Here is a 12,737-nt window from a genome sequence, read left to right as displayed (position 1 = left end):
ACAACTAGCGTTTTTATTTAGTTTTTTAGCTACCAAGTTAAATTTTAGTGGCTAAACATATACTTAAAATCAACCTGTTCCTCATTTGGATTATTTTTCCAGTTCTGATATATGTCTGGTTCAAACCCGAGGTCATTTTCAAACAATTATTTTAAATTAATAATATTCTTATAATATGAGAAGAACATAAATAATCTATTACATTATTAGAAGAGAACTCATTCACAGAACTTTGGGTTACAATTAATTATATTTTAATATAACGTGGTAATAAACAAAACAAAAAGTCGTTGTTGACAGATTTAGTGTACTTATTGAAATATAAAATGAGAGGCAAATGGTGTTTTTCCTTACTATAATACTTAATTATTAAAAATAAATCTGTTAAAATTAGGGACCAAAGTTGAAACGAAAAGATGTCAATACATAAAATGCAATAACAAATTCCCAGAAATTAAGAGAAATTTAAGACCCACGTTTGTGTTCTTGTAAAAATACGATATGAAATAGCACTAAATACACATCACCTGTTAACTAAGCATATCAATTATCCGATAAAAAAACTGTAAAAAAGTAGTTATAATTAAAAAAAAAAAATCGCAAAAATCAAATCACACCTTGTTCTTCACCTCAAATCCTCCATTTCCAGATCTTGATTCGAAGATCCACCTTACATTTCACATCGGAAGTTGTCGCCGTCGTTGCTAATTTACCGGTGGGTGCCGTCACCTTAATCCCTTTACAAACCACTCTGATTGGTACTTTTTTAGTGTTAAAGCTTCCGATCTTCACCTTCACCTTCGTATCAAGCTGGATAGTTAATGGCAAACTCTTCTTGTTCTTCAGATCCGATTTCAGATCGCTACTATCATCCACACTCTGTCCACTCGTCGACACAATCGTCCTCAACTTCGTCGTATTCTTCTTAGGCATCATGAACGCCGGTATCGATCCGTCACCGACATCGACTCCTTTCGAATCAATCGAAACGGAAACCAGATCGTAGTAGAAGGCGATCTTCTTGTTAGGATTACGAGCAGTCACGGTGAAATTGAACTTAGTGTTGAGTTGATTCGATGAGGTTAGGTTAAATTGAGAGACCTGGAGCGATGAAACAGCGAAGGAAGGGCGGTGGGGGCGGTAGAGGACGTAAAACACACCGCCTGCTATGGCGGCGATGACGATCAGAAGGAGGATAAGGAAAGTAATCCAGAGGCAACAAGAGCAACAACAACTACGGCGGTTGCGGCGGGGTAGAGGACGGTAGACTGGGCGAGTTGAGTTGTAGAGTTGAGCTTTGTTGGCCGGAAACGATGGGTTACCATTACCATTGGTGGTGGTGCTGGTGGGGGCGTGACCATTTACGGTTGTTGGTCTGGCAGAAGGATGGATTTTTTCTGCCATTGGATGGAATTGGGCCTAACAATCGCTCTCTGGACTCGATTTGTAGAAATTATTGGAAGAAATTTTCTTGAAAGCTACGTGTGAATCGTTGTTGATGATGGAGTAGAGAAGGAGACAGAAAAGGATAGCAACCCTGTAACCAACGCATACGCATCAGAGGGGAGATGGTGAAATACTCCAAACCCAAAAAGTCGTCGACACGGTTTGTTTTTTGGTTTATTTTCTATTCTATTTAATATTAAGTGACAAAAGTAGATTTAATAAGACTAAGATTAAATATTAAAAAAACTATGATGATGTCATCCAAGTTTAAATCTTTAAAATATGTCATTTAAAAAAATTCCTTAACCTCAAATAGGTAAAATTTTGTATAATCAGAAATATAAACTGTGTCCAAATATAAACTTCGATTTCTTTTTCTTGGTACAAAAAAGAATAATTCATATCATAACAAAAAAAAAAAAAAAATTCAACCAACTAAATAAATTACTTGTGGGAAAATATAAGTTTATAACTTTAAAAATCATAATCAAAATCAAAATTCCTTATAAACATTAAAATAGTTATAAACAATAGAACAATAGAAGTTTTTATTTTTTATTTTTTTTTAAAAAACCTTCTAATTAAAAAGCTATTTCAAATAGTTTTGAAAGTTTTTAGTTTTCGTTTTTTATATAATTTTACAATTATAAAAACTTACAATTAATTTTGTTAAAATCTTGTTGTACAAATAAAAGTTAGAATTTTATATTTTTGGCTAGCCAATAGCTTTACCAAACATATCGTTTTTTTTGTTTATAGAAACTAACTAATACTAATATAACATAATATATTAGTATTATAATGTTACCAAAAAAGGAAAATGATAGAAATTATAAAATAAAAAAAAATACACGAGACATTCCAAAAAATGAACATATGACATTTTTAACTTTATTATAATATAAGAAAGGTTGATTAATTCTCTTTCAAATAAAAACGTTGATTAATTAAAAAAAATAATCAATTATATATAACGATTAACGAATTTGACGATGGGCCGTAGGAGACTTGGGTCGTTTACTATAGCCATCAAAACTTATTCTCTAAATTTACAAAATACGGCCCATGCAGCAAAGTTGGCCGCTGCTTTCATCTTCTCCGGCAGACATCGCCGGCTATTCACTAAGGATTCCGACGGAGTCTCAAATTCGTTATATCTTGAAAAAAAAAAAAGAAAAAAAAAAAAAACTAATACTTCGGATTTTATTCTGAAACGACAAATAACGAACTCAATTATTTTACGTAAACAGTATTGATGCTATTTAATTGAGGATTATGATTATAGGTATTAAATAAGACCTACTAGATCGGTTAATAAAATCTAATCAATACCTAGCTGCATTGACTATATATATCCAGTACATATAGAACTTAAGGGTCGAATTGAAGAAGCTTAAATAAATGTCGAGTATTGCTATTACCTTAGACAGGTTGCCTGAAAGCCTCCCGGAAGTTTTCTCTTTGCTATCTAGGGTTACATGGGGGCTTAGAGGGGGCAAAGTGGCTGCTGCACAGGCTCATATTTTTTAGTAATATATTTTTATTTAAAAATACAAAATTATAATAAAGATAAGGACCCTTTTTTTTCTTGTTCGTCCTAGGCCTTTAAGAATATTTATTTTTTAGGACCCCTATAGGGTTAACTTGCTCCTCTTCTGCCCTCCCTCTTGATGGATTTTGGTGTGCGTAAGATCGATCTTGGTTGGAATCCTATATTTATATTTATATATTATTTGTTGAGTTGATAAGGGTAATATTTGCATTTGAAATCTCGATAGATATGGGTTTCTTTTGCCATATTTATTACTATAAATCAAAAATAAAATATGAATCATGACTATATCTGAATTATTTTCCTGATTTTATAATTTGGCCCCTTCATTTATTATTATTAGACAAAACTTCATAAATGGTTCCTCTAGTTTCCCAAAATCTGGGTTTTAGCCTCTAATTTCAAAAAACTTCATGGAAAGTCCTTATGATTTTTAATTTATATCGTGGTTGGTCCTTGGCCTATACAAAATGAATTACCTACCCTTTTATTTTATTTTTTCCATTTTCTTTTAATTACAACAAGCAGAAAAAAAAATATTACACCTACCCTGCCCCACACCCCCTCTCTTTTAAACCTAAACCCCCTACCACCGCATACATGAGCCCATTATTTCATCGGAGATGAAATCCAACCTCAAACTTCATCGCCACCATTGCTCTCCTCCCCTCCAACTACAACTCCAGAATCCATAAATCTGTTTGGTGTATCCGCTCCACCGGTGCCAAGCGAGCCGCTCTTCAGTTTCCTTAAGGTCTCCTCATATACTCGTTAGTCATCTTCGACATCATAACAACCTTTGCTTCGTCGATCTTCAGTTCCCTAAAGGTCTATGTTGCTACTCTCGACGCTCATCTACTCATCGACGGGATCACGTGCCTCCACCATTTCCTGCATCGATTTCCGAAAGTCACAGTAGGGGTTCAGCGAGATCGTCGGGATCGGAATGTCGCCCCTTCATTTGTTGTTGTTGTTGTTGTTGCTGATGCTATTGTTGTTGTTGCTTTTCAGTGGGTCCCTGAGCAGCAGAAAACGTTTGAGACTTTGAGGAAAAAGTTTTGTGAGACACCATATTTGACCCTTCTTGAGGGTGTAGATGATTTTGTGGTTTTCTATTATGCATTAAATTTAGGTTTGAGTGTTGTGCTTATGCAGTGAGGTCATGTGATCGTATACTTTTTGAGGTAGTTGAAGCGTCACGAGGTGAATTATCCTACTCACGATTTTGAGCTGGGGGATGTGGTCTTTACCCTCAAGATTGGGTGTCATTATTTGTATGGGTTCGGTGTACCATCTACATGGACCACAAGAGTTTAAGATACTTGATGGATCATTTGAATCTAAATATGAGGCAACGCAGGTGGCAAATATGGTGGACGATTACGACTATGAGATTTTATATCATCCGGGGAAGGCCAATATGGTGGCCGATGCTTTGAGTCACAAGACTACTAGTGCTCCAATTTGAGATTTGTGTTTGCGGTTAACTGTTTTTACTCCATTACTAGAATTGATCAAGGAAGCTTATACCGAGGCAGCCAAGGAAGAGAATCAGAAGAATGAGAGGATTATGGGATGAGTCTCCTCATTTGATTATGATAGCCGTGGATTATTGACATTACACAACAGGGTGTGGGTTCCTTATTCGAGTGGGGCCTGAATGATGTTGTTGGATGATGCTCATAAGTCGAAGTTTTTGATTCTGGCATGTGCTATAAAGATGTGCAGGGATTTGAAGCACGAATATTAGTGGCCCTGTATGAAGAGGGATATTTCATGGTATGCAGAGATGTGCTTGACTTGTTGGAAGGTCAATGTCAAACATCAGAGACCTCATGACAAGTTGCATACATTGGATATCCCGATGTGGAAGTGAGAGCGACCATGAATTTCATCACCAAGCTACCGATTACAACACGAGGGGTTGCTGCAATTTGGTTTATTGTGGATAGATTGATTTCCGTAGATATATAGAACGCTCGAATCTGACTTCGTATGGAGAAGTTATGCTTATTCGAAGTCTTGCGTTCATCTATATGCAACAAGGTGTGTCGTACAATATGAATCAGAGATAGGATGCTTATTTGCCTTAGTGATCTAAATGAAAGTCGTAGTAATTGTAAAGTGAGAAAGTGCATATAGAGAACGTCCAAATCTGACTTCGAATGATAAAGTTATGATTTTTCGAAGTTTCGATACAATAGTATCCTACATTGAAATCGAAATGGAAATTGGTCGATTGTTAGCCGAAACAATCTAAACAAGAGTTGAAGATCTCATATATACAATTCCATCGATATAAAGACAGTCGAGAACAGAATTCATATAGACACGTTATGATTTGTATTCGAACTTTAACAGTCTAATCCAATTAAAAATATAAATTTAAAAATAAATTGAAAATTATCCGATGGAGTGTAAATGAAAGTTGTAGTACTCGTCGATAGCTACGCGTGGATATAAAGAACGTCGAAAATGGAACTCGTATGAGAAAGATACGATTTTCTGAAGTTTTTCGAAAAGCCCCCCGTGCAGATTGGTGCGGCGCGTGCTTCTAGAAGCAAGCGGCGTGGACCACATGGATTTCGACACATGGCATGCAACGGACGAATTGATGACACCCTAGGGCGCGATGCGCCTCATAGTTGTGCGCGACACACCTCCCCATATTTCAACCTATAAATACCCCTCATTTCCCATTCACTTTCCACATCTAAGTTTATCTTATCTCTTTCTCTCCAGTCTGAATTTTAGAGTATTTTTGGGAGTCTGAAGAACTCCACTTTAGTGAAGCTTTGACGCAGAGGGTTAGGAAAATAGAAGTGCTCGGTATCGAAGTCATATCTGCGCAAATCCCGGTTTCGCTAAAAATTCATGTAAGTTAAGCTGCACTTAATACACTTTAAGTGTAACTTATATTCATATTCATAGTCGTTGTTATTAATGTATAAATAAGATTTATTAGTAATTCCAGTTATAATACTAATTGATCTACTTACGGGAGTGGTGTCTAGAATGGTCACGTTAGCTTGGTTGTTAGATTTCAGAAAGCCTATATGCCGAAATAGTCATGCCTCCCAACTGTCCTGCTTGGCTGATCCTTATTTGATAAGACTCTCGGTATTCATTGGGATTAGTGAAAGATCTAGCTTTCACTACCAGATTGTTATAGATTTTAATAAGTTATAATATTAAATTAATACTTGTTAGACATGTAACATGCTAGTTGAATCGCTAGTAGGATCACCCAGATAGCTGTCAATCATCTGAGTAATTGTCCATGTGAGTTATCTCACTATACTATGTATTACAATATATGTCCATGTATGTTAGGATAGAGATCTAGTAGAGTAGATATGATAATATAATCTCTATGTGCTTAAGTGTAAATGTACTTGAAACTGTTAGAGTAGAAAGTATAAATGTGTCTGTACTAGTAAAGCCTACAATCCAGTCTGTATGTGCATTATTTTTGTGATATTAGATTTAGTTAGGGGATGATGGCGGAATGATAAAGAGGTCGGGAGTCTATAGGCCCGTGTGTTGATGAAATGACGTGTAGGCCGTAAGTACACATAGACATGTGTTGACGAAATGACATGCATGCCGTAAGTACACATAGACCTGTATTGACGAAATGACATGTAGGCCATAAGTACACATAGATATGTGTTGAAGAAATGACATGTTGGCCGTAAGTACAAGTAGACCCGTGTTGAATACGAAATGGTTATGCCGTAAGTCTAAAATACACTTATAATTGGCAGATTGTGAACCATTGTTTGTATGCATGTATATGTATTATGGTATATTATATTTCGGGCAACTCAGTAAGCTTCATTCTTGCCCAGTTAATTATAAATGTTTTTCAGGTGCTTCATTGACTTGTGAAAAGGGCAAGGTTCTACTGTACATACACGTATTTGCAACATGTTTCCACATAATGTAATTATACTCTGATACATTTGAATAAATAAAAATGAAAATTTTGGGTTGAAAATCAAGATGTTAGAAGTTGGTACCAGAGCCCTGGTTTGAGAGAATTATATGAACACTCGTGTGATTCTAGACTCAAACTAAGGATCTGAGTAATTAACAAATCTTTTCAGAAAAAGAATAATGAGAAGAATGCGATGCGTACAGTCAGTTGAAGCTCAGAAAGGAAAGTAATTCCCAAAATATCCATATAGTTATGATTGTTGATATGTGAAATGTTAGAAATGCATGCTAGTATGTAGGCTAAGGATATTTTTAGGAATTGCAAGATAGAACTGCCTGATACTTACGATGCCTTATAGCCTAGAAATTTGTTTGTTATTTGCTGCTTAGAACCTATATTGATATTAATTAGTTATTTGACAAATACATTATGTTGCATGCTCCAAGGATTAAATAGTTTTAGATTGCTTTATTTGGCGCTATTGCACAACTCTTGTCTGAGTCCAACCATTGTAGTGTCAGATCTTTCAGTCGAAAGACTGTATGATTTTAGCGACATGCAATTGTATTCGTACGATAATTAGTTAATATTGGTAGAAGTTCCTCGGCTAATAGTAGTGTCAAGTGGAAAGGAATCCTATAAAGTGATTCTATACCATTTAATATATAGGGCATATATTCATAAGGTAGGGCATCCTTAAAGATGCAAAGTCCTAGTGGAGTCTAGGACGATCTTTTGTATGTGCTCGTTAGGACACTTACATATATATATATATATATATATATATATATATATATATATATATATATATATATATATATATATATATATTTAGCGATCGTTGTGTAGTGTTGGAAGTGACTTGGTAACTGCGAGACAATTCTTGGGACACGTATGAGTAGGTGTGAAAGGTAGTAGAGACCTATACTACCTAAAGCATATGAGTCACACTTAGATCTGGAAGAGTCGTAAAGTTCCAAAGGCACTAGTAGTTAAGCAGATAGTATGGCTAACACTATGAATTCGTTTCACGTTATATCCGTCATTACTTATTGTATGGTGATGTCTAGAAGAGTGAATTTAAGTCTGGGCCCAAGTGGCCATGAGAGAATCGAATCTGAATAAAGTGTATTTGTGTAAGTGAGTTAGGTTCTGAAAACCATATAGTGCCGCCTTTTGTCATGAGAGTTAAGAAGGACAATTGGATTGCGACAAGGTGATCATCCCAGAAAAACGAGAATGATGGAGTGAATTCAACAACCATCGTTGTTGCTAGTAGTTCAACTACGATAGTAATACTTATTTATACTATCTAGACATGTGTGTGCTCTAGTGCATTTCTGGACAACGTTGTGCTTGTCACGACCGTATCCTGTTTTGGTCATGCTTTGCAAGTAGACTACTTACGATATACACAAGAAGTAATGTTATGATGAGAATATTGAAGGTCATTGGATATGACAACCAACAGTTTCTTCAAAGTCAAATGGAGCTACAAGTCATATATGAGAGCCAACTTGTACTTGATTAGTTAGGGGTCACAAAAGATGACGGGTCTAACCCAAGTGGGGGAGAACCGACCCTTAAGGCGAAAGTGTGAATGATAACTTGACTTTCAATGTTGATACTAAGGTCCAATAGAATCGCGACACGAGTAAGCGAATGTTGTTAGTTTCGTTGTACGGGTAACAGAAGAAGGAAGTCCTCTGCTAAGATTACGTATAGGCTATGAGTTTCTTGCTTCTCAAGGAAAGGTGAGTCTTTCCTCCCAATTGTCTGATAGGATTTAGGAATTGGCCAAATTCTCGGGTGCGACTCAGATAGCAAAGAGAACCACCTAGGTTCGTACCTTCATGATTAATGGATTTATCCTCGCAGCAGAGGATCGGTTAGATAAGGCAATAGGTGGCGTATTTTGCCATAAGAAAGTGTCGAGTACTCAAGACATATACCACAACTAGAGAGTTTGGTTCAAACCATAGTAATATTTGATTATCATGTGCCAAAGAATTACAGCGGAAGGATCGACGTCAAAATAGAGAGTGTTTTGTTCGTACAACTGTTTCATGTTGTCACCTAAGGTGCGTCTAGGAAAAATAAGGGATGCATAGAAGGAGGCTATTCACGATGGACTATGTTTGTTAAGAAGGGTCGTAATATCTTCTAAGGGTTACAGGTGTATCAATAACATCCACAATAGGATTAGTGGACCAAGTTGTTGATCCAAGTTCGACCAGACGGTCTGGATGTTATCAATAATAATTGAGATTAAATAAGAGTCCCTAGCGTAAATTGACAAGAGTTCAATTTTAGGAGTGACACTATATTCAAACTTGTATAAGCAGTAGTAGTTGTTGGAGGTTCAGTTGTGAAGACGCATTCGTCAGATGTTAATAAAAGATTGACCTGCAAGGAAAAGATCTAAGGATTTTCTATGAGATTTAGAACTGTTATAAGACGGTAGAATATTGTCGGGGAGCTATTCAAGCTTTTAGGATGCAACGTTTCGGTTAGAGATAGAGAACACAAAAAGGATCATAAGTGATTAGTGATTTGGAACAATAGTTGGAAAGTATCACGACGTGCCGTGAATATGTATAATGACCAATTGCTCGAACAATAGTTGTACCTTGACATAGCTAAAGTAGTTAGAGCCTTGTGAGAAGGTTATTAGTGACCTAGTGTTCATTATAAACTAGTAGGTTGGATGATAAGCATGCCTTATAATGATTCTGTGGCCAGTACTAGAGTATTGGTTCCAAAGTTTTCGAACCAGTAAACATGTTCTGTGGTTCTGGTTAAATTTAAGGATGATGGAACACCTGAACTAGGTAGAGAAACCACTTACAATATAGGTTCTTGTGTGCTTTAACGACATATCATAAGCCTTTTTAGAGGCATGTTCCAGAAAGTGGATCCCGTTAGGATGTTGTAGATAAATTTCCATAGTTAATCACTTCTAACAAGTCGAATGTGTCGGCATTTTATGTTTGAAAGCAATTATCCATCGTAGAACATAAATTCCGGAAGTCCAAACTGACGAATTTCCGATCTTGGAAGACTTCATGAGGAATTCGGGAGTACGTCTAAGGTAGAAAACAAAGTACTACCACTAAACAAGTACATATAGGTGAATTCGATGCGGCAACGTTGGCTAGATCCTGAGTTGATCTCGTGAAACCCTAGTAGGATAGTGTAGGCATTATCCCAAGGTTCGCAAGGAGTAGGATTTCGGGGATGAAATCTCTGTAAGTGGGGGAGAGTTGTAACACATCGTTTTCACTCTATAGTAGAATTCGATATAAACCGTTTGTTTATAAATTTCAAAGTAGAGATATATTACCCTTTAGCCCAAGTAATCGTCATAAACATGTAGGAAACGTCAATACGATTTCTGTCGATATGTAGAACGCTCGAATCTTACATCGTATGGAGAAGTTACGATTATTCGAAGTCTTGCGTTCAACTATATGCAACAATGTGCATCGTAAAATATGAATCTGAGATAGGATTCTTATTAGCCTTAGTGATATAAATGAAAGTCGTAGTAATTGTAAAATCGAGAGCGTGAATATAGAGAATGTCAAAATTTGAGTTCGTATGATGAAATTATGATTTTTCGAAGTTACAGTACACCAATGCGCGACACTGAAATTGAAATGGAAATCGATCGATTGTTAGCCAAAACAATCTAAACGAGAGTTGAAGATCTAGCAGGTACAATTTTGTTGATATAAAGTGTAACATCTCAAAAACCACAACCAATTTAAACTTTTCAAAACAACCCATTTACTAAAAGAGTGTTTACAAAACCATTGTTTCCGAAAACATGATTCAAAATCAGAGTCTCCCACGATCAGCAACATAAAATCCAAGGATGTGTACGGTCACGCTTTCGCCTTACCACGGTCCTCAGAAGTACCTGAAACAAAACTAAAACTGCAAGCCAACGCTTAGTGAGTTCCCCAAGGTACCACCACACAATACACATATCACATACAAACAAGCATGATGGGTCCGATTAGTCATCGGACTGGATTACCCACGGGTCCACAACTATCGGCTGGATTACCCCTGGACCAATTAGTCATCGGACTGGAATACAAACATACAACAAGTCCACTCAGTCATCGGACTGGAATACGAATATACAACAGACCCACTCAATCATCGGACTGGAATACCCTTGGGTCCACTCAGTCATCGGACTGGAATACCCTGTCTGTTGACTCACGTACATAGCAGTAAAGTCTCAACCCAACACAATATGTCGACATATAAAAGATAACAAATATATTCAATAGACAGATAATCATGCAGACAAAAATCACAGGCAATCCTACAGATCTACCAGTCTACGCATATCAGCAGCTATCATATAATCATATAGATCTACCTCATACTCAACATATCATCAATTAAGGTATAACAGGATAACAATCCAATTGGGCCGGCCTTGGTGCCTTCGACCCACAAGTACAGTAATGAAAACTCACCTCACAGTCTGACGAAAAGCTGAACGATAAACTGCTCCAAATACCGGCTCTACAGGTCACCTATTCAACAGATAAAGACCAAGGCTCAAATATATCTCAAAATACCCAAAATACCCTTAAGTCAAACTTGGTCAAAGTCAAAGTCAAAGTCAACGGGCCAAGAAGTCAACTCAGACCGAGTATGCCCGACATACTTGGCACGTACGCCCTGCGTACTCGTGATCCAGATTGGGGCTTCCTCCGGCGTACCCCCAACGTACAACCAGGTACACCCATCGTACGCGACGTCTTACCAACCTCACTTTTAAGGACTTAATCCCTTAAGCCACTTCGCCCAATTCTCAATTCTAGTCCCAAATGACACCCCAAACCATAAAGTTTCCAACTTTATGGTTATACATGTCTAAATCAAGGCCAACAATAAAACCCTAAGTTTTCTTAACCACCAGTGGCGAAGCCACATTGAGGAAATGGTGGGCCTTGGCCCACCCTACAAAAATTTAATTTCTTACATGTAATATATATACTCTTTATTTTTTTCCATATAATAGGAAGTTGGGTTTCATATGCTAATGGATAGCTCCAATAACAAATATTAAATTACATATAATAGAATACGGCAAGAGTAATATATATACATTTTTTATTTGATTTTTTTTCGATTTAAGAATTTATGATGCCTCTTTTTTAATACTTCACTTATACGTTTACCATGGGGGGCGTTGAGGGGTGGGGGGGGGGGGGAGTGCGCAGTTGCACATGACCCAATTTTTTTCATTATATATTTTTATTTAAAAATAAAAAAAATTATAATAAAGATAAGGACCATTTTTTTCTTGTTCGTCCTGGGCTTTTTAGAATATTTAATTTTTCAGGACCGACCCTAACGTTTATTGTTTCTTATTTATTCCATTTGTTGATTGTTATTCATCAATCGTAACTATCAGGTCTGTTATCCTAATTACTCAATTACGTAATTATTATTTTATATTCATCATAGATTTTATAATTTTATCGTAGGTTTCCAATAAATTAGTTTATTACTTCTTGTTTATGAATTAATTATCTATATTATTATATTATATGTAAGTTTATTTTGTATAAAAATATAAGACTATGTTTGTAATTGAAAATTTTTTTTGATTGGTGAATTTTGTTACAAAGCAAAAAATATTAGATTCGATTTTTATGCTTAAATTATTTGGCCTACCCTATAACAAAATATTGGCTACGCCACTGTTAACCACTAAAGCTCTTAATAAGTAACATGAGGGAAAATAAGGGGCCAAGATCATATTTTTAT

The 12,737-nt window shown here is 36.2% G+C and overlaps 1 protein-coding gene across 1 annotated transcript; it reads right to left on the bottom strand.

The window, feature by feature from the left end:
- Nucleotides 1–403: 403 nt before the first annotated feature.
- LOC145116956 (NDR1/HIN1-like protein 13) lies at nt 404–1,609 on the bottom strand. Its single transcript, XM_079053252.1, has one exon. The coding sequence runs from the start codon at nt 1,402–1,404 to the stop codon at nt 631–633; it is 774 nt and encodes a 257-aa protein (XP_078909378.1). The 5' UTR covers nt 1,405–1,609; the 3' UTR covers nt 404–630.
- Between the last annotated feature and the right edge of the window lie 11,128 nt (nt 1,610–12,737).

This window comes from Lactuca virosa, chromosome 5, assembly GCF_052849685.1.
Source record: "Lactuca virosa cultivar CGN04683 chromosome 5, Lactuca_virosa_CGN04683_v6, whole genome shotgun sequence".
NCBI lineage: Eukaryota > Viridiplantae > Streptophyta > Magnoliopsida > Asterales > Asteraceae > Lactuca > Lactuca virosa.
This window is presented reverse-complemented; position numbering and strand designations above follow the sequence as displayed.